Consider the following 22,419-nt stretch of genomic DNA (forward strand, 5'->3'; position numbering starts at 1 on the left):
CATCCTGCTTTGAGGAGGTTAAACAGGGATAATGTCAGAACTGCAGCTAGTGAGGGTAGGGAGACAGGCTGGACACCCCTTTTGCCAGGGAAACTGAAGAGGTGATATGGGCCCAGGTATGGGTTTGGAGATCATCCAGGGGTGGCATGTTCCCAGACACTTCTGAGGCTCTCCTGTAAGGCTCCTCCTTCCTGTCTGCCCCATGGAATAGCAGATGAGAGCCCCACCACCCTGCCCTTGCCCTCTAGCAATGAACTTCAGGACCCATCTATGAAAGAAAACAAAACTTTAGTGTGGCTTTGCAGAGAGGGACCAAGGAGGGATTCCTGCCCTTCCCATTTCCCAGACTGGGCTCTTGGGACTCAGACAGAGCAGACAGGCAGAGCAATTAGATTTCTTGGATGCAAGGCTCCCTTCGAATGTCAGGGGCCCTCCTGGCTGCTCTGGGTCAGGCTCTCCAGCAGGGCATGCAGCTTCTCAGAAAGTGCCACCTGGGGAGGGATGAAGAGATGTGGAGCTCAAGACCCCACACCAAATTGGCCCAGGCAGGGGAAGGCCAGCCCCCATACTCCCACTCCTAGGGCATTCACGGCTAATGGGAGGGTAGAATTGGGGACTACGATGAAGAAGAAATGGGGAAAATCCTCAGTTGGTGAGATGTTCCCCAGGGGGGAAGATTTTGGAGAGAGGGTATCACATACCTGGTAGGGCTCAGCATTCTCCAGTCGCTTGTGTGGTGAGCTGAGGTAGCTCAGGGACTTCTGTGCCAAGGCTCGAGACTCAGCCAGGGGGGGAATGGGTTCACACATCTGGGGATAGGAAGAAGGGAGGAGGGGAAGGTTTCAGATCTTGGGGCAAGAGAATCCCCAACTTCCTGGTGACTACACTGACTGGGACCCAGGGCTGCTCGGAGCCAGAGAAGGAGGTAATGAAGGAAAAATAAATTGGAAATGGCATGAAGAAAGCAGAAAGGAAACCCCAGAGGCAAAGGCTGGAGGGATCTGGTAGTTGGAAAGTCCAGTCCTAAGAGACAAGAAGAGGGATGGAAGCATGAAAGTGGAGGGCTGAGAAACAGTGCCCTAAAACCCCTGGACCTTTGACCCAGGGCCTGGGGAAGCAGGGATGGGGTTCCTGTTTCAGGGGTCACCTGTCCCAGATGGAAGTAGACCCTAAGCAGTGGCTCCAAGGAGGCCGGAGTGAGGGTCAGGCTTCTGCAGTCACCCCCTGACATATCCAGGGGCCACACCCTCAGCTCCTTCCCAGACTGGGGTGGTGGCTCCTCCTCCAACTGCAGTAGGTCCAGAACTGGGGCTCCTGAGAGAAAATATCAGAATGGGGAAACTGGTCAATATTTTCCCTCCCTTCCCTGGCTGTCACGCAGAGGCAGAGGCAAAATCCAGGGATCACTGGTCATAGGACGTTGAGTTACTTAGAAGGCAATGGAGAGATCCTTTAGTCTATTTCCCTCATTAGGTATTTGAGGAATTGGAGGGCTGACTTGCCCAAAGCCTCACAGCCAACAAGAGGTTGAACCAGGTCCTCTGCCTCAATATATTCTACACAGAGTGTGTACACACTGCTTCATTGGATAGAGGAAGGACATTCAGAAGTGGGGGAGAGGAAGAGGAAGGAGGGGAGGCCAGGGGACTCTCACCTTCTGAGTTGTAGAGCCGATAGGCTGCCTTGCTCCCAGGCAGCGTCTGCTTCTCAGAGTCTTCTGTGAGCTTCCGACATGGCTGCCCTCTCACAGACACCAGCTGCGAGAATGAGAGGGGATACTGACCCCTGTATGCCCATCTCCTTCAATCTGTGCTCCCCTCCATAACTTCCATTCCTGCCCCCCTCCCACACCTTCTTCCCTCTTTCACTAACCTTGTAGACACAGCCAAGGGAAGGCTGGAGGGGACAAGTGACCACACTGGTGCCAATGCCAATGAGATTCACCTCACTGTCCTGTAGGGAAGGATGGGAGCCCCCAAGACCTGAGGCAGCCACCTCCGGGGACACCCTTCCCCCAGCCCCTCCTCCCGATGCCTCCTGCCCAGCCCAGGGTCCTGACAGCCTTGTGGCCCCTCCACCTCCCACTGTGCCTGTTCCCAGCCCCACCTTCTGAGCCAGTCGGGTCAGCACCTCCTCATCTATGTTGTTGCTTACAGCAATGGACACAGCCTCCAGCCAGGGCACCTGGAAACTTTAGGGGAGGGGATACAAGACCATAAACCCCTCCATCCTCTGTAGCACAGACCAGAGAAATGCCCCAGAGTCTCTGAGTCAAGGATTCCAGAGTAGAGCTCACAGACTGTTGGCCCTCTTTGTGTGGCCTTGGGTTAGTCCTTTTCTCCCAGGACCTCCACTTCCTTATTAGTGAAATAAGGAGGCTTGAATAGATGAGCTCTCAAATGTCTTCCAGCTCTCCTCCCCCAGCATAAATCAACAGGCAGGCCCAGTCCCAAACTCTCCTATCACTCTACACCAGCCAGGCTCACTTCTTCCTAGCTAACCCCCTAGATCGAATAATGATGCAGTGCTGGGCCCAGAGTCAGGAAGATCTGAGTTCAAATCTGGCTTTGGACACTTACTAGCTGGGTTACCCAGGACAAGTCACTTAACCTGTTTGTCCAAGTTTCCTCAACTGTAAAAGGGAGATAATAATCATGAAATCGTTACTGAAAATGCCTCGGCCATGCCTTCTATGGCTCCACTCTCTATCCCTGTAATTTATCAAACCAAAACAATCCTTCCTGGCAACTACTCCCCTATATACGTGTTGTTTCCCCCATTAGAATGGGGGAAGAAAAGGGAGCATCTATTGCTTAAGGCTCAGTGCCAAGTGCCTCAGAGATGTTATCTCATGGGATCCTCACAACAACACTGAGAGTGACTACTACTGACTGGACAATTGAGGAAACTGAGGCAGACAGATTAAATGGTTTGTCCAGAGTCACACAACTAGGAAGTGTCTGAGGATGGATTTGAACTCAGGTCTTCCCCCCTGCAGACCCAGCACTCTATCTTCTGTACCATCTAGGTGCCTAGGTGTAATCCCCTTCAGGGCAGCAATTGTTTCTGAATTTGTAGACGCATTCCCAACACTTACCGCAGTGCTTGGCATAGCAGATGCCTAATTAAGGCTTATTAATGGCATAGTAAGCGCTTAATAAATGCTTTTTAAAAAAAATATCATTTCACTGACAGGCTGGTTGATGGAAAGAAGGCTCCCACAGTCAGGGGCCCAATTATCATTCCTCTGGACTACCCTTCACTGTCCCGGCTCATGTCTGCTCGTCTTTGCCCCAATTCTCTGACCTCCCTGATGAAGGATACCTTATTTGCTGCCCAATTATGAAACTACAGAGACCTCTCACCTTACTGAGATAAGCCTCTCTACAAGAATCATCTCCTCCCTATCCCCAATCTCTCTTTAGCCTCCAATCTCTCCTGCCATGACACTCCCTAGAAGTCACCTTCCTCACCAACCCTACTAGAGGAAGTTATCCGTGCCTTAAGCTTTATTGTATGGGTCATTTCTTTCCCCACCTCCCTTCCCCACAATTGCATGAAGGTCAGGGCTCACCGGGAGGCACAGTTCCGGAAAACGCTTCGAATTTCCTGGGCCTGCTGCAGGAGATCTCCGCTGTCTAGGCGCACACCCACTGCCCGGTAACCCAGCTCCGCCAGTGCCAAGGCTACAGCCAGGAAATTGGGAAGGCCACTCCTGGGGGGATGGTGGAAGAAAGGATGGCAAGAAGTTGTTCCCTGGGTGCCCTGGCTCCTCTTCCACAAGAAGCAAACCCCAGACCCTGCTGCTGATGAAGGCCCCTTCCTCCCCCAGCTCCCAACCTGCATGGCTCACCGCATAACACTATAAGAATCCAACAGCCCCTGGAAGGCGTGGGGGAAAGCCAGGGCATAGGCCAGGAAGGCAGCCCGTTCTCCAGGGTGTGTCTCTTCTTGCCGAAGACTTAAGCACTCACACACTTTGCCTAGCCAAATCTCAGCAAGAGTGGAAAGGTCCCTGGGAGGACCTTGCCCGGATGCTGGAGTCAACATCTGGGGGAGACAGATAAGGGAGATTTGAGGATCAGGAAATTGAGCTTCTGGGGAGATGGTGAATCCAGGGTGGTAAGGGAACAGAGTTTGGGCCTATATGTTGGGAGGCTGGGATTCTTCCTCTAACTCATTGTGTAACCCTAGACAAATCCCTCCTTTCTTTGGTCCTCAGTTTCCTCATTAGTACAAGGGGCTGGGGCAGGGCCAGGGCTGATGGGAAGGGCAGAGGAACCATGTTTAGGATAAGAAATGGATAGAGGGACTGGGAAAGGAGATGGGGCTTCAGGGCAGGGACTTGGGAGGAGAGTAGGAATGAGGTTGAGTCCAAGGAAAAAGAGGGATAAGGGAAAGAGCCTGGGGCCCAAGGTTTAGGGGCTCTCCCCCCACCTCCCCCACCTCCTGGTGACTACACTGACCGGGACTTGGGGCTGCTCGGAGCCAGAGAAGGAGGTGACGAAGGAGTGAGCCAGGATGCCAGCCACGGGCACCCCTCGCAGCTGCCCGGCCAACACGTTGCTGCTGCTGTCAAAGCCTGGGCCGGGGCAGGGGCAGGAGACAGGATCAGGGCAGTTCAGGAGCCATGCCAGGGAGTGAAGGACAGAGATAAGGGAAGCAGAGCTAGGGAAGGCATATGGGGGAGGGCTCTAGGGTAGATCACTACAGGACCAGGGGCCTGCCCACTTAGTGGCTGATCACAGACCCAAAGCTGGAAGAGACTTTACAGGATATCTGGTCCAAGTCCTTCATTTTTCAGATGAGGAAACAGAAGCCTAATGAAACTAAATGACTCATCCAAGGTCACACCAGTAATGCCTCAGAGGCAGGATTAGAACTCAGCTCCTCTGATTCTAGAGCCAGAGTTCTTCCTATTGTATCAAGTGGGTCTGGGGAGGGGGGTGTGGTACAGTAAGAGGCTCCACGGCACTAGAGGGGTTTCAGATTTCTCATTTGTAAAATAAACAGGCTGGACTATGTCCATTTTAAGGTTCCTTTCAGATTGGACCTTGTGTTCTAGGATTCCAGCTTAGCAGTGCAGGGCTCTCAGGGCCTAGGGAGCTACAAGGGGCAGAGGAAAGTGGGGTGGGGATAAGCAGGGAGCTCTAGGCACTGCTGGGTGAGGCAGGGGTGATGGGTCCTCACCTCCCAGGTAGCTGTAGGTGGACGCTGTGAGGCCCCCATCAGGGCCCTGTGCCCGCCGAAGCCCCATCTCTAGCAGTCTCTTCTCCGGCCCCGCAATCAGGCGCAGTCGAGCTGCATTAGTGGCCACCAGGCTGCAGGAGGCAACAAAGCCTATGTGGGGAGGCTGCCCCCAACTCGCCCTGGTTCCCTCCCGCTCCCAAGGGTGGGGGGAGGGTGCTGTGTCTGTCTCCTCAGTCCCCACCTTGCATAGTTGATGAGGCAGAGCAGGGGTGTCTCCAGGAGCTGCACTAGGAGGAGAGGCCCAGACACGCAGAGCAGGGGCACCTGGAGCATGAGGACGACAAGGCCTCATCAGAGCCTCCCTGGAGCTGGTATGGTGAGTGCGAATTCACCTTCTCCTCCCCTCCCTTGCACCCACCCCAGGGCTGCACACACTCACATGGGCAAAGGCAAGGGAGCCCTCAGGCTGTGCTCGGATAGTCACCCCAGAGCAGTCCAGTCCCTGCAGGTGTTCAAAGAAGGCAGGGTCCGTGTCTGTCGGGAGCACAGAGGCCAAGTACTTTACATCTGTGGGGAGCAGAGGGTGAGGAGGAACACAGGGTGTGTGTGTGTGTGTGTGTGTGTGTGTGTGTGTGTGTGTGTGTGAGACTAGGTACATGGGTGTACAGCATGGAAACCTCTCCATGGCAAGGCCCAGAGCCTCTGCTCAAGGTCTAGTTCCTGATCTTGCCTTCTCTTCCACGTGAGAATCTAAAAATCATGACAATAACAAACAGCTAGCATTCCTAGAGCTTCGAAGCACTTCACAATATGATTGTCACGTTTTGGTCATAACCCTGGGAGGTGGGGCCTATTACTACTTCCATCTTATAAATGAAGAAACTTGAGGCTGGTTTGCCCAGGGTCACACAGCTAGTCTGAAGCTGGATTTGGATTCAAGTCTTCCTGGATCCAGGTCTAGTACTCTATCCACTGTGCTACCTAGCTTCCATTTCTGCCCATCTTTCCCTAGATCCCTAGTGAAGAACGTAGTCCTGGGCCTCAGGTCTCACTGAGCCCTTGTGGCTTCCCAGAGGGCTCCTCTTAATTGGCCCCCCTGCCTTAAGTTTCTCCCCTCTCCAATACACACTCTCTACCCAGCTGCCCAAAGGAATTGTTTTTAAGCACACATTTGACCAGGTCACTCCCCTTCTCAATTATCTCCAGGGGCTCCTTATTGCCTCTAGGAATAAAATACAAACTCTTTTGTTTGCCATAAAAATCCTTCATGACCTGGCCCCAAACGACACCAAGGTGGTGAAATGGATAGAAAGCTGGGCCAGGAGTCAGGAAGCCCGGATTTCAAATCTAGCCTAGATACTTCCTAGCTTCATGACCTTCACTTACCTTCTGCCTCAGTTTCCTCAACTATAAAATGGGGATGGTAATAGCCCCTGCCTCCAAGATAATTATGAGGCTCAAATGAGATGTTTGGGAAGTGTTTTGCACAGTGCCTGGCACATAGTGATTTTTAAATGCTAGCTATTATTATTTTTCCAGCTTCCTCATACATTCCTTCCCTGCCCAAGCTGGCCTTTTTGTTCCTCCTATACAGAGCTCCATCTCTTATCTTCCTGTCACTGTGTCAAGTTCTTCTCCCTGGAACATAATCCCTCCCCCCTCAATGTGCCTGCTAGATTCTTTTATTTCCTATAAAAAAGACACAGCTCAAGCATCACCTATAAGAATCTTTTCCTGATTCCCATTCCCATCCCTGCCACCCTCTGGGGCCCTCTCACCCCCACCTCACTGCATTGAACTACTTTGGGTTGATTCTCTTTTAGTCTGCATATATTGAATATGTGTAGACACAATAAATGCTTGCTGATTGACTGATCAAAGAGACCTTTGCTCTTTGGTCAAGCACTGACTTTTTTTCACTACTTTCTCATTTTTCTTCAGCTCTAACCTGAGGACCCAACGACCCAATTCTGGATTCAGAAACTGGATCCTCCACCTAATCACTAATTGTGGTTCCCCCCCTCTCATGCCACCCCAATAACCCTTGTACCTTGGTCCCAGCAATTACTTCCCTCATAGGATAATAATAATTGCCTACAATCTTATTCTTAGGAAACTTTTAAACTTATAAAAGTGTTTTCCTTGCAACAGACTTCCAATTTCTCATTCCAACTTCCTACTGGGTATCTCAAACTGAATGTTCCATTCAACATGTCTGACAAGGAATTCATTATCTTCTCCCTAAACCCACCTCCACCTGTCTCCCTAATTTATCCTCCCAGTCACCCCGGCTCATAAACTAGGTGTCATCCTTTACTCCTCACTCTCTCTTACCACCACTCCCACCCTCCCCGCCCATATCTCTTATCAACCCCTGTGGATTCTACCTGTTGGAACTATGTGGGCCCTTCTCTCATCTGACACAAGTGCAACCTTACAGACCCAGACTGCTGCGTTAGCCTTCAGGTTGGTCTCCACTCCAGTCCATGCTCTTCTCAGCTGACAAATTAACCTCCTTAAAGCAGCCACTTCTCCCCCCTCACTTCTCCATTCAATAAATCACCTCCAGGATGAGAAATACAAAATCCAATTTGGCGTTCAAAGCCCTTGGTGACCTGTTTCCCTCCGACATTTCCAGTTCTTTTGCACCATTCTCTTTAATCCAACTTGTCTCCTTCCTGTTCCTCCAACAAGACAACCCAACTCTCAACTCCAGGTACTTTCACTTGCTGTCCCCTATGCCTGGAATTCTCTCCATCTTCACCTCCATTTCCTGGCCCCGCTGGCCGGTTTAAATACCACCTTTTACCAGAAGTCTTTCCCGATCCCCCTCAATATTAGTAATTTTTCCCTCTGCTAATTCATTCCATATCTATTTTGTTTGTACCTAGTTGCTAGCATGCTGTCTCCCTCATTAGACTGTGCGCTCCTTAAGGGCAGGAGCTGTTTTTTTGCTTTTCTTGGAATCTGCAGCGCTGAGTTCAAACGTCAGGCTTTCAACGTGCACTATTTGGATCTTTACCGTTTTTTGAACCCAGAGCTCGGGTCCCTTCTCCGCAGCCTAGGCTCACTCCTAGCCAATCAGGAAGCGAGTTGTGATTCCTCCTCCTCCTCCTCCTCCTCCTCCTCCTCCTCCCCCCCCCCCAACTAGTCCCCCCCCCTGCAGCTTTTCCCAATACCGAGCGAACTTGGCTCCTCCTTCCACCTGAAAGAGGCCACGACCCCAAGGACCCAAGGAGCAATTACGGAGATTTAGTCTTCAGAGACTTTAGAGATCATTAAGTTCAAGCTCCTCACTTTCACAGAAGGGGAAATTGAGACCCACAACAAAGCGGGAACTGTTTGAGTTTTCCTTCAGGAAAACTTCTAATTTCCTTCGAGAAATTAGAACAATTCAACCCTCCCCCCACCCCCCGGCAGGTCATCCCTCAGAGTTCGCCGCTGACACACCGTTCCTAATTCCTTACCCTAAGTCCTTTCCCTCAGCCCATCCACCCCATTCTCAGACTTCTAGGGGTAGGGGCTGCAGCTGTGGCAAGTGGACGCGGCAGAGGTTTGGACCCAGGCTCTGGGATCTAGAATCTAAGTTAGGTCAGAATCTGCGTTTGGGTCCTCAGGGTCTGAAGCTGGGACTGTAGCGGCTGCAGAACCTAGGACTGGGGCAGGGAAACACGTAGGGTCCAAATCTGCGACTGGGGTGGGGTCTGAATCCCGGGCGCCCCGGGGCAGCAACGCATGCAGGGTCTGAGGGGGAGCGGGGCAGGGAGGTCTGAATTTGGGACTGGGCACAGGCGGGGGTGGGGCGGGGCCGGAGCAGAACCGGGCGGTGAAGTAGGGCCAGGGTCAGGGTCAGAGACCGGAGTCGGGCTCGGCTCGGCCCGCGGCGGCGGCGATACCTGCCGGACGGAGGTGGAAGGTGCGCAGGAAGCGCATGCAATCTCGCAGCCCCGCGGCCAGGGCGAAGGAGGAGCCGAAGGGGCAGCGGCGAAAGAACAGCTCGAACTCGGCGGGCTCCCGGGCCCGGCCCGCCCGCCAGTAGGCCAGAGCCATGGTGAACTGGTAGAGGTCGGTGAGCAGCGCCCGGGCCGCTGCCTCCGCCTCCGGGTCCGGGTCCTGCTCCCGCTGCAGCTCCGGCTGTGGTCCCTCCATTTCCTAGCCCAGAATCCGCACAGTCCGCGCTACTAGGAACGCTAGAGGATAGCCGGATCACGTGGAGACACGCCCCGACCAATGGCCGGGACACTCGGGAATCCGCGCCCCCAGCAACGTTCCACAACGCCGTTCGGAACTTCACGGGAGCCGGGGACTCGGGTTAGAGGCTGGCAAGAGATTAGCGCAGGGCAGCCCCGCTTGGCTGCCGGGACTCTCAGCTTCCTTGTCTTGGGCAGCTGCGCTCCTTTGGCCCACTCGTGCCCACCAACGCGAGCGCAGAATCCAAGAACGAACACCCGCTCCACTACTGAGTGAGTGACGCTGGGCGTCACTCCAGCGGTGCCAAGATGCTGGCAATTCTTTCCATCTCCCCAGAGTAGCTATTCCAAGTTTCCTACAGCACTTCTCCCAATCTCGCTCTCCGCGTGCGTAAGACCCAATTCCTAAATTTTTTTTTTAAAGAAAAGTTTTGATGCTTTTAATCATTTCTGGATGTAGTTCCTTCCCTTCTCTGCATTTAGCCTCATTTTTGTAATAGAGCACACTTTGGGCCGGGGCTTTTTCCCCAGAGCCTAGAACTAACTAGCACCTAGTAATAATAAGTTAAATTTTACATATGCTTACTCTGTGCCAGGACTGTACTAAAAGCTTTACAATTATTTCATTTGATCCTCACAACCTTGGGAAGTAGGTGCCATTATTATCCCCATTTTACAAACTGAGGTTAGTTGACTTGCCCAGGGTCACACAGCTAATAAAGTGTCTCAGGTTGAATTTGAATTCAAGTCTTTCTGTCTCTAGGCCCATCAATCTACCCACTTTGACTCCTAGCTGCCAAGTAGGCATTTAGAAAAGGCTTGTTGCATAGAACAAAAAAACAAATGTTCCGTTAAGTAAAACCAGCAGTCAGTGACCCAGCTGGACCTTGCATGCAACCTTCTAGTGGGCAGTCTCTTTCCTTCTTTGGACTTTTCCATCTTTCCACAGAGGTAGGCAGCATGTTTCCTTATTGTACCAAGACTGGTGTAACTCAGAGGTCTCACCTCCAATTTTACTGAGAAAATAGAAGGTATCATTCATGAACTTCAATTCAGTTGAGCTTTCATAAAGAGCCTGTTAGTAGGCTATGTATGTCTCAGAGTCCCTCAAAATCATCTTTCTCTGCTTTGCTGTTACTTAGAGGTGACTCCTCCCTGCTAAAGCTAACCCTTCTGCTTAGGCTCCCTCTCCTGAAGTTGGTCTCTTTGAAGGAACTTCTCCATCCCTAATCTCTGGCCTCTACTAGGCTCCTTCCCTGAGGCCTGCATCCTTTAAAAATACTTTAACTTCCTTTCACAGCCAAACTCCAGGAAAAAGTGGCCTATAACTCACCGCTTCAACTTTCTCAACCACCTCCCTTTCACTTTTGATTCAGCTGAAAATGCTCTAAGCAAGGTAACAGAACTTTCTTCATTGTTAGTCGTTTTTTCCACATCCTCAACCTCCTGGCAACACCTTCTTCTGCATAATCTCTCCTCTCAAGAGTTTTTGGACTTAGCTCTCTTACTTCACCTCTTATCTGCTCCCACTAAGTCTCTGTAAGTTTTCTCTTACATACAAATTGGGGGAGGGATGGTGGTGTTTTCCCCAAGGTTCTGTCTAGGGCTCTTCTCTCTCCATTCTCTTCACATGATCACATCAAGACCTATGGGGCTTATGTTCATTTCTATGAAGAGGGCTAACCACAACATACATAGCTTATCCCTCTTCTGAGCTTCAGTCATACATGGCCAACCGATGTTCCAGAGGCATGCCAAACTTATCATGTCCAAAATGCATCTTGCCATGCCCTTTCAAAGTCCTTCGGACTTACCTTTTTGTTGAAGGAACCTGCCTCCTTCCAAGGTTCTAAGCCAGGTTCAAAAGCTCAGCCCATGCTTCCTTATCTTTTCAATCCTAGCCTAACATCTCTCACATTTGTCCTCTTCTCTTTACTCACATGACACCACCCTAGTTCATTTCATTTGGCCTATTAGAACACTCTCCCAATAGGTCTCTGAGCTTCCAGTATGTCTCTAATCCATCCTAGACATAGCTGCCAAAATGATTCTCTTAAAACACAAGTCTGACCTTTTCATATTTGGCTTCTTGCCCCTAAAACAGAGGTCTTCTTTTGGGGGTTACAGATGCCTTTGCAAATCTCATGAAGCCTCTGGACTCCTCAGAATCATGTTTTCAAATGCATAAATATGTATGATTACAAAGGAAATCAATTATGTTGAAAGGTTTTTTAAAAATTCAGACCCCAGATGAGAAGCCTCTATTTTAAGAGAAGATGCAAACTCCTTGGCTTGGCATTGAAAGCCCCTTGAACTGACTTGAGGCTCCTTTTCCTTTGCACATTCAGTGCAGCTATCACAAAAAACTTTTATGTTCCCCCAACTCAGTGCTCCATTTCCTCCTTGTGTCCCCCTCAAGCCTCTTGGCATCTCTTTTCCCTTCACTTCAGTCATCACTGGCTCTTAATACCAGGACCTGGCTCCTATATGAGTGTATGGTATGCTGGCCAACAGCCTGGAACCTCAGCTCTGTGGTCCCCCAAAGGTGTGAGGTGGTCGTAGGCTGGTCCATCTGTTGGCCTCTTGCTTCCTCCCCTGTAAACTGAGATAGTCACACAAGATGATCCCCAAGGTTCAAAACCTGAAAATGCCTCACCTCCTGGCTCCAGAGGGCTCATAGTTCTGGGAAGTATTTCTAAGGTTGGTTACTTTGCCAATAGGGTAAGGTCCTGGAGAAGATTACAAGACTCCTGGATGTTAACTGGGTCTGGGACATTTTTCTCAAAACAATCTCCCCAACCCTTCAAGGAGAAAAATGCCCATTTGGGCTCAGTGCCATCCTTCCACCCACCCTCCTCCAACAGCTCCAAGAGTGCTATGGAGAAGGGGGAGGTTATACATATTTTTGGTTTTGTTCCTGACCTGTTATTTTATTCCTGTAAGAAACTCCTGGTGTGTAAATTCTCAACAAAAAAGATCAGCATCTCCTCTCAAACTTAGTTTTAGAAGTTGCCTGGGAGGACCAAGAGATGATGGGACTAGTTACCTATGGTCTGACTAGTTTATGCCAGAGGCAAAGCCTTGAACCTACTAGTTCTTCCTAATCCTAAAACTAATCCTCTATTGTCAAACTGTGCCTATATTAACAATGATTAACTATTCATGTATTAACATTAATAACCTTGCAATTAAATTCAACCAACATTTATTAAATGTCTACCATTAAAGGTTCCTAGGGATAAAAAAAAAAAAACCTCAAAAATCAAATCCCCAAATAGTCCCTGTGATAGCCAGTGATTTGCTTTAGGTGAGAGGGATCCACTTTAGAGGATCAAAACTCTCCTTTTACAGACACCCAGAAAGAGTCTTGCCCCAGGTCATACAAATAGTAAGTGGTTGGTAATGAAAGGGGAATTAGATCCCAGTTCTCCTGACTTAATCACAGTGTGTTCACAGCTGGAAGGGACCCCAGAATTCCAGCTCCAAGAAGAAAGGGATTTCATTTCTGACTGTATAGAGCAGGCACTTAAGGAAGTATAGCTACTTGAGGGGTGGTAGAAAGATCACAGACTGGCTATCAGATCCTGGACAAGAATATGCACAAGTGCCTTAAAAGTGTCCTTTCCTAGCTCAGTGCCAAAACTTGGTGGAAATGACTAGCAGAGGGACTGCCCTACAAAGGGACCCTTTTCCCTCAGTAGGGGCTGGACTGTCATGACACAACAGGAAGGGATAGATACCACCCCCAGGGATAGGTTGAGGGAATAGGGAGCTACTGGAGGTTGAACTCTTCCAATAACAGATGAGCCCTTTCCTCAAAGCCTGTGAGAATGGAGCTTAGGACAAGATAGCCCAGGTTCAGTACATTCCAGACTCCTAGATGTAGAATGGACAGTTCCTCTTGCTGCCCCGTTCAGGCTGTGGAGGGAGAGGACACCTAAGCTGCTGCTGTTTCCAGAGGCACCTATGTGTACACAATAGATAGAATTCTGGACCTGGATTCAGGAAGAGCTGAGTTCAGATCCACCCCAGTACTTATAAGCTATGTGAATCTGCACAAGTAATTTAATCTTTGCCTGCCTCAATTTCCTCATTGGTAAAATGAGTTAGGGTTAATGAGCATAAAATGAGCTATCTGTAAAATGTTTTGCAAAGCCTTAAAGTACTATGTAAATGCAAGCTATTGTTAAAAGGATTTCTCAGTCCCCATCCCTTCTCTTCCATACACACGAAGATTGTGCACCCAATAGCAGAGGTCATGGGGAAAAAGCTGGAGTTTAAATCTATGATTTCCATTGAGCTCATCTAGACCTTGGAGCTGGAGGTGCCAGGTTCTTGAAGCCATTCATGGCCAGACCAGACCAGGCCGGGACGGGCCAGACTCCTAGAGAACAAGACTAATCTTAACTCAACTTCTGCTAGCCCTTTGTTTTCTTCCGTTTTCTCTGGTCCCAATGTTCTTTTCACTCCTCAGGGAAAACTCTGAGTTTTCTCCTTGGTGATGCAGGGAGCAATGAAGACAAAGAATCCAGCATCTCCTCTGAGAGCAAAATGACTCTAATTTCAGTTCTGCTTCCCAGAAAGATCAAAGCTCAGCACCTGTACCTCATCTCTTCTTCATGTTCCACTTCCCCCTAATCACCTACTGCAAGAGAGAGAGTGTGTATATGGAGGGAATAAAACAGAAAATGGTGAGAAGCGGGGAGATCAGCCCAAGCCCCACTAAATACCTAGAAGGGCTACAAGACAAATGCTGTTGTTCTCCCCAATTTACAGTCGAGAAAACTGAGGCAAAGAGATTAAGTGACTTGCCGAAGACCACATAATTAGTATGTTTCAGAGAACAGTGAGAGAAGAGGACATAGAGGTACCTACTGTAGATATCTGTTCAAGGAATTTAGCCACAAAGGGCAGAAGACATAGAACAAGAGTTAGTGGGAATGGAAGGACCAAGCGAGGGTTTTCTGAGCGTGGGGAAACATGGGTAGGCAGGAGGGAAGTAACCAGCAGGCAGAGACTGAAAATGTCACAGAATGTGGATGACAAAGGGGGTAATCTGCTGGAAGAGAGAGGGCAGAAGGGGATCATTTGTGTAGAGATTAGCCTGGAGCAAGTCTCTTCACCCCTCTGGGTCTTGGTTACCTTATTATAAAAGAGACTGGACTCAATTATGTCTAAGGTTCCTTCCAACCCTAAATCTATGAACCACTGACTGTGTGAAAGGTCCATTTCCCAAAGCAGCCTAGGAAGTAGGGCAGGCAACCAGAAGTAAGGCTATCTTAAGACAAAGCTACTGTGGAGAGCAAGAGAAGGGATGTGTTTTGCACGACTACACATGTATAGCTTTTATCAAATTGTCTGCCTTCTCTATGGAGGGAGAGAATTTGGAACTCAAAGTTTTAGAAAATGAAATGTTAAAAACTTTTTACAGGTAACTAGGGGAAAATAAAATACTAAATTTTAAAAAGATATCAATAAAAACGTATTTAAAAATTTTTAAAAGGGAAGGGATGACCCTGCTGTTCCTCCGCCCCAGTCAGCCTTCCATCAAGATACTCAACAGTGGAAATGAGTGTACAAGAGGAAGAGGAGAAAGGGAAGAGAACCTTCCAACTCAGACTCTTATTATTCCACTAGACCAGGAGATCTTCTTTGTGTCATGGACCCTCTCTGGTAATCTGATGAACTGAACCCTGCCTCCCCCACTTCTAAAAAATATTATTTAAAAATGCATAATGAAATATATAAAATCACAAAGGAAACCAATTATATTGAAATACAGGTTAGACTGACACCCCCTATCCCCCACCTGGGGCATTTCTTTCATTCTCCTAGCCTCCCAGAAGGGCTCTTTTCTGGCACTAGGCCTCAATTGTTTAGGGCCCAGGTTCCCCACTAATTACCAGGCACATCTCCTGCCCCTCAATTCCTGAGGCTTTAGGAAAGTGACTATATAAAGTTAACAAGACAGCTGTTTCTTTGGCCATTTTTCTACATTTATTCACTTTTAAGGCTCCATACCCTATGGTGTCTGACTTGGTTCAGGAATGCCCGTCCCTGACAGAGTGAAGAATCCTGGTGTCTGGTCAGTGGCTAAAAGGATTAGCCACGAGAGAGGCCATACTCTACCATTCCAAATCCAGCTGAAGCATCTTTCAAGGGCCCTATTCTCCCCCCATGAGAGGGAAAGTCAGGGCCCCTGCTCTATCTTCCTCAGAGGCTGTCCTTCCCACCTCTCCCTCCCTAGAGACCCCAGTCCAGAACAGGCCCAAGCACCTCAAATCTCAGCCTTTATTTTGGTTACAGATTCACACACATTCAGGGGCCTTTTAGATCTTGTTGAAAGCAGCGATGTCAACGCTCTGCACCTGCAAATGGGAGACAGATGGAGTAAATTAGAACAATAAGCAATGAGCTGCTTGCAATCTTGTACTCCCATTCATCCTCCTTACCCACCATTCTTTTATCCTTCATAGCTAGGAAAATCCAATCAATTACCAAGCCAATCCAGGGTAAGAGGACTTACAGACCAATCCTTAGTTGACTATTAATTCCAACCACCTCATGTTATGTATTTGGAAACAGAGGCAAAATTCAGGGAAATGAGTTGCTCAAGGTTGGTGGGAGAAATGGCACTAAGAACCCAGGGCCCCTACCTCCCAAGGCAGGTCTGTAAGACAAGGCTAGCATCGGGAAGCACTTTCTGCCCAACCTTGGCTCTAAATAAGACTACCAGGTGCAGGCTCATAGATCTAGAGCTGGACAGTACCCTGGAGGTCATCTAGTCTAAACTCCTCATTTTACAGATGAGAAGAATGAGGCCCAAAGAGGTTAAAGGACTCAATGTCATACAGGGAATAAATGGCAGAGCTGGGATTTGAACTTAGATCTTACGACTCCAAATACAGCTCTCCAAGTCCAATGCTTTGTCCATGGACACATATATGACATTCCCAGAAGCCACAGGCAGTCCCCTAGGAACTTACATAATCTTCAAACTTGGTGATCTCCTCCTCCAGGATGTCTGTGCCCACCTTGTCATCCTCTACCACACACTGGATCTGCAGCTTCCGAATGCCATATCCCACAGGCACCAGCTTGGAGCCTCCCCAGACCAGTCCATCCAGCTGTATGGAGCGGACACACTCCTCCAACTTTGCCATGTCTGTTTCATCATCCCACTTGGGAGAAATCAGGGACAGGGTTAGATGGGCCCTAGAGGCCTGGCTAAGGTACCAAACTATTATATCATACCCCTAGGGTCTTCTTATCACAAATGTGCCAACAATTGTATGACCAAAACTAAATATGACTTTAGAGATAAAAAGGATATTGTAAAAAAACTGTTTTGCCAAAGTATGTGGGTTTCCATACATCCTTATAAAAACAAGATTCCCCATAGCTCCTTCCTCCTCCCCTTCCTCCACCCCCACAAAGTAATCATCTTCCTTCTCATGAGGACAAATGCTTTAGACTTTGAATCCACACTCTCATTTTACCCTCACACCAGCTGAGGACTGTCATTTCTCTACAATTTACAGTGAAAAACAGTTGAAAGGATAGACGTGACTTGCCCAGGGTCACACAGCAATTCTGTGGCAGAGCTAGGGCTGAGAATCAGATCTCCTAGAGGGAGAACTTGCCTCCTAGGCCCTTCCCTTCCAACAGAGGGAGCTGGGTCACAGAACTTCACGTTAGAGTGCCAGAGTCCAAGCAACTACTCCCTCTTCCACCCACTTCCTTCACCCAACCCCAGCCTCAACTCACAGGCTTTACATCTAGGAGGATGGAAGACTTTGCAATCAGCCCTGGCTTCTTGGCCTTCTTCTCTGCATATTGCCGAAGCCGTTCTTCCCGAAGTCGGGCTGCTTCCTTGTCTTCTTCCTCATCGTCGCTACCAAACAAGTCAATATCATCATCCTCATCATCCTCTGCTGGGGTGGCCGCCTTCTTAGCGGGTGATGTGGTGGGTAGCTCCACCTTCTGCATAGGGGATACATGCTGCCCAGGGAAAGGGGAACCAAACAGAAGGTCAGAATATGGCTGGGCCTGACACACAAACCCAAAGGTTCCTGGGATGATATTAATGACCTACAAGTATCATCCATTCAAGGATTTTCTTCACCCCCATCTAAACTCTTTATTTTTCCAGCTGGTGTCTCCTTGCATCTGATCCTACCTCTCCCTCTCAGTCACCTGCCATCTTTGCATAATTCAATTCGATGCAACATGTATAGACAAAGTTGCTTTAAAGAACATAACAGAGAGGATGTTAAGAGTTTCAGAAAGCACTTGAGTGGAACCTTGCAGGAAGAGAAAGATACGGAGAGGGTGAAAATGGGGCAGTATACCTGAGGCAGAGGGGAATGGTCTGGGTAAATGCATGGAGCCAACTGCTGAAAAGTACGAAAGGAAGAAGTGGGACACAAAACTAGAGGTTAATGGGGCCTTGAATGCCAGGCTAAGGGAGGGGATGATATGGACACATCACCTAGGCAGCTGTGCAAAGGACGAATATGAGGAAGAAGAGACTGGGGGCAATAATGTCTTCGGGGGGGGGGGGCAGAAAAGAGACAAGAATGTGACACTGAGAAGGCAGATTCACACTTCGGACTTTTAAACCTATTTGTATTGGGCTCTGATTGGTTTGAAGAAAAAATTTTCTATCTTAACATGCTTGTACCTTTATATTTATCTGTGTCTTATGTAAAACACAGCAGAGTGTGGCAGGGGGTGGCCAGGTAGCACAGCGAGTAAGAGCACCAGCTCCAGTGTCAGGATGACCTGGAGATCGAATCCTGGGCTCAGACACTCAGCACCACACCCAGAAACACCTGGCCGTGTAACCTTGAGCAAGTTACTTAACCCCAATTGCTAAAAAAAAAAAAAAAAAAAAAAAAAAAAAAAAAAAAGGAAGAGTGTGGCAGGATGGCCAACTCAATGTCCTATGTACATGATGCTGGGATGGCCAAAGATGGAGAAGGCTAGAAAGCACTGTTCTAAGACCTGGGGAGAAGGAGGTATGTGTGCGTGTGCACGCCTGTATGCGCTATGTCTGTGCTATATACACAAGAGGCCAGGGCAGGTCACATCAGGACTAGCTCCCAGTGCTGGGAGGTAAACCTTCACCTGAGTCTGAGGAGCCAGAGAGCGATGGGAGGGGGAGCATTTCTCCAGGGTAGACAGCCGGATTTCGAGCTTGGAGATGGTGAACTGCAGGTCCTGAATCACTGCAGAAGAAAAGGGAGTTACTGGGTGAGGGCTTCCCCAAGGAATGTTGCTCTAGCAGGACAGGACCAGAGGGGCATGGCAGGCTTTCTTTACCCACAGGCTGTGGAGGTGTTCACTCACCACTCCGAAGGCTCTGGTTCTCTGCCTCTAGATTGGAAATTCTGGTAACCAGCTCACTATGATCCCCACTGGGACCACTGGAAGAGCTGGTGTTTGCACTCTGTAACGAGAAACAGGGAAGGGGCCTAAGTTGTTGGATGGGGAGTCTTTTGGGACCAGAGAGAAGCAGGGGGAGTGGGAAAGAGACTGGGACACAGGGACCCCAATCCATAATGGGGAGTTGGGAAAAATGTGATGAGAGGAAATGATGATGCTACAGGGGCCTTTAAAAGACCATGATAGGGGCAATTCGTTTTAGTCTTCTGCTAGCTCACTGAGGCTCCTCTTAGCTCACATATTCTCTTCTACTAACCCTTTTCCTATTCCTTCCCTGCCTCCACCCTGAAAAAAAAAAAAAAACAAACCCAGCCCTCTCCAGGTTTTTCTCTCCAAGCCTGGGAGCCGGATATAAAAGGGCAGTGGGAGGGTGGACACCAGGTTCTCTTCCTACAACTTGTAAAACTTTGTACAGTTTTTACAGCCACCCACAACTTGTCTACCATCTCTGCCTTCAAATGTGCCGCTGCCTAGCCAGTCCCAACCCCCATGACAGCAGAAGCCTCAGCCCAGCACAATAAAGACAAGCTCTGCTCCAGGCCCAGCCAACAACTGACTGCCAAAGGAGGAAGTCTGCAGGAATTGAGGAAGTGGGAGACAGGAAGGAAGGCATGGAAACTCCAATCTCAGGAGGGAGTCTGCTACTGCCTGCCCAACTTTTACCAAAACAGATAGATAGAGATTTGACCATCTATGATCTGGGGCTGGGAGCAAGGGGGACCTGGGTTCTCCATTATAAGTAGGGATGTGATCCCTGACTTCTCCACTCAACGCACAGCATGTGACCTGGCTGAAGAGTGTCAGGAAACCATCTCAGAGCCATGGCCTCCTCATACAAAGTTTTACAGGTATTTTACAAATACTAGTCAATCCTTGGCCCAGAATAGAAACTATAACCTCCATCTGGGTGACAAGACAGAAACAGGAGAAAAAACAACAAAAAAAAAGGGATCCCTGGTTTAGACCCTATTGCTTTGTACGAAGCTCCAGATCAGAGAAAGTCAGAGTCCCTGCCCCCTCCCCTCCTTTTTAAAGCAGGCTGACAGATACAAAAGCCACTGAACAGGAAGCAAAGAACTTGAGGATTTGAACTCTGGCCAATTTGGGGGTACAAGATCAGGAAAGCACCTGTCCCTTAAGGGGCAGGGGTACCAAGTTATGCACCATCCAGGGGAGCTCTGGAGCCACGGTGGCCTTGGCTTAGGTTCTCCCAGAGCTACTAACCTTTAGGGTGAGCAGCCCTCTCCCTTCCCTCCCAAGAAATGACTTACAGGACCAGGTTCGGCCTGGCTCAGGGCCTCAGAGGGACTTTGCAGCACCATCTTGAGCTGGAAAGTGGGAGGGGAAAAATATTCAAGGATGAGACGTGCAGGGAAGAAAGCAAAGCAGAGGTTGCTGAGACAGGCTCATACAGAGGAGGGTCAGAAAGGCAAGAACAGGGAAGGGGAAAAAGACCCAGACAAGCCTGCCCGATCACACGAACTAGGAGCCACAGGCCTACAACTGCTTAAAGCAGCTACATCAGGTTTTTGGCTCTGCAGGGGCAAAAGTATTTGGCCAATGCACACGCATGCAAAATTCAGAGGCAGGAGCTCCAGTGCTCAGCTAAACGATTAGCCCCAAGGAATCCCATCCAACTTTGCCTCCCCTCTCCCCAAATATTCCATTCCTTTCATGTCTGTCTGGCCACTTTCTCTTCTTTCATAGCTAGCTACATGGAGCCACAGGAGTCCTGCTCTTCCTTAGCCATTCCTCTAAGATATATACAGCAAGTGTGGAATAAGGGTGGGCAGTGTGTGACAAGGGAATCAATCACTGGGCCCAGAAAATATCTAATATCCACTGTCCCTTTCCCCATTCATGGAGATCACTTCTCTCCCCTCTTCAAGGAAAGGCTCAAGGAGTAACCTTACTAACTACAGTCTCCCCCTGACAGTGGTCCACAACATTATCACCACATTACTCAGAAATCTTCAATGGTTTTCCATTGCTTCTAGGGTAAAGTTCAAACTCCTTTGCCTCAACCCATCTATGGACAAATTCAACAAATACTGCTGTGATTTGTGTTAGGCAAAGGTAGGTCCATTGCTAGAAGCCAGTCTCACTTCCCCTTACTTTCAACATAAACCCTCTTTTGCAGCCCGATCTCCTGTTTCTCTCTGAACACTACATTCATGTTTAGGCCATTCATAGCCTCCTCTGATCTAGAGGTCCTGCCCATTCTTCTAAGGCTTAAGTCAAATCCACCCTCTTCAATGAGTCTTTCCATAACCTCTTGGCCTACAATATTCTCTTTCTCCTGAAACTTTTATTAAGGATTTTCTTCAAAAACAAAAAGGAAATAATTTATGAATATATGGAAACCAAATTAAACTTAAGTTACAACTATTAACCTTAAACTGTTCCCTCTCCCCTTCTGGTCTCTGAAATATCTTTATTGCATAAATCCAACTCTTATAAGCTACCATCTCTGGGAGAAATTTCTCCCTAAATATAGACCACCATTATTGACAATGGATGATAACTGGAACTGACCAAAGACTGCAAATACTGCTGAGCCATGGGGAGAGCTCTGGTTCAGGACAAGCACCTTAGGCTCTTTTTTACCATAAACACTACAGGCAAAGGATGTAATTAAAAGGATCTTCTGAACTCCAAGGGTGGTATGGTACTCCGTCATCCTGCCTTCACTTGAGTGTGATTTCACTGGTGCAGATTAGCAACTCATCTGTAAACTATTCTTAAAGAACTGCCTTGGGTAGTGGGAGGTTAAGTGACTGACTGACAGCCAGTGAGAGGCAAGGCTTGAACCCACTTCATCCTGGCTCCTAGGCTAACTCTATAAAACAGACGCTCTGCCACCACGGACATGTATGTTTTAGAGTGCATTTTTGTTATATCTTTTTGTGTTTGTCCTCTGGTTACTGTAACCTACGTAGTATTTCAATGCAGGCCTGAAATTACTACTTGTATATACACACACATGTAGTTATACAGTTTTATATCACATTTATACAGAAACATACCAGAACAACAAAAAAACAAACAGAAGAACAAGCTCAAAAGGATAGGGAGGATTTTAGTTTTCCCTTTACATAGATTTATGTTATATAGTTAAATAGATATATAAATGTTATATAGTTAAATATATATATAAATAGTTAAAGAAACTATTTACATAGTTTCTTTCTGAGCCTCAGAATAATCCTGGGAAGGCAGCATGTGTTCTAGGGATTGCTATTTTGCAGATGAGGAAGCTGAGTGACCTACATCGCCTCTGTCCAAAGTCCTGTGCACCTTCAGCTCTGCCAGGCTGCCCCTCCAGCCTGTTGTACAGATACAGACACGGAGGGTCCACGAAAAGGGAAGGAGGAAGAAACCAAGGGAGAAGAAGCAAAAGTTGGCTTATTTGGCTGGATGGCACATAGGGAATAGTAGGAAACAAAACCATAACAGGCAGATTCTAAATCAATCAGAATTATTCTGGCAGGCTCCAAAGGGAAGAACCAGGTTCAATAAAATTTTCATAAATTTAGAGAAAAAATTAGGGAAAATAAGGACTTTCCAAAAGTGAAATGGATTGCCTTAGGTT

General features: G+C 48.4%; 2 protein-coding genes across 10 annotated transcripts in view; both read right to left on the reverse strand.

The window, feature by feature from the left end:
- Positions 1–271: 271 nt before the first annotated feature.
- Positions 272–9,729, reverse strand: NAPRT (nicotinate phosphoribosyltransferase). Of its 2 annotated transcripts, none has more exons than XM_069096920.1 (13): positions 9,087–9,729; positions 5,630–5,757; positions 5,432–5,514; positions 5,191–5,321; positions 4,467–4,582; positions 3,854–4,050; positions 3,575–3,715; positions 2,107–2,191; positions 1,873–1,953; positions 1,655–1,757; positions 1,148–1,314; positions 702–809; positions 272–491 (listed from the first exon to the last, which is right to left on the reverse strand). In XM_069096920.1, the coding sequence occupies exons 1-13, from the start codon at positions 9,337–9,339 to the stop codon at positions 423–425; spliced, it is 1,662 nt and encodes a 553-aa protein (XP_068953021.1). In that variant the 5' UTR covers positions 9,340–9,729; the 3' UTR covers positions 272–422. The 2 variants fall into 2 exon arrangements, with proteins under 2 accessions (XP_068953021.1, XP_068953022.1); XM_069096921.1 differs by having other exon boundaries at positions 5,630–5,724; positions 9,087–9,706.
- A 5,924-nt stretch (positions 9,730–15,653) lies between these two features.
- The window catches only part of EEF1D (eukaryotic translation elongation factor 1 delta), a 33,877-nt gene continuing 27,111 nt past the window's right edge, over positions 15,654–22,419 (reverse strand). For 5 of the 8 annotated variants that reach the window (XM_069096926.1, XM_069096928.1, XM_069096925.1 and 2 more), the window contains 6 exons: positions 20,099–20,155; positions 18,732–18,831; positions 18,510–18,610; positions 17,148–17,381; positions 16,367–16,561; positions 15,654–15,748 (listed from right to left, as the gene is read on the reverse strand). In XM_069096926.1, coding sequence (XP_068953027.1) covers positions 15,710–15,748; positions 16,367–16,561; positions 17,148–17,381; positions 18,510–18,610; positions 18,732–18,831; positions 20,099–20,155 — 726 coding nt within the window. In that variant the 3' untranslated portion in view covers positions 15,654–15,709. The remainder of the gene's footprint in view (positions 15,749–16,366; positions 16,562–17,147; positions 17,382–18,509; positions 18,611–18,731; positions 18,832–20,098; positions 20,156–22,419) is intronic. The other 3 variants (XM_069096929.1, XM_069096924.1, XM_069096922.1) reach the window with 1 other exon arrangement.

This window comes from Petaurus breviceps, unplaced genomic scaffold, assembly GCF_028583685.1.
Source record: "Petaurus breviceps papuanus isolate PSGF00001 unplaced genomic scaffold, PetGlider_PUasm1.0 339, whole genome shotgun sequence".
NCBI lineage: Eukaryota > Metazoa > Chordata > Mammalia > Diprotodontia > Petauridae > Petaurus > Petaurus breviceps.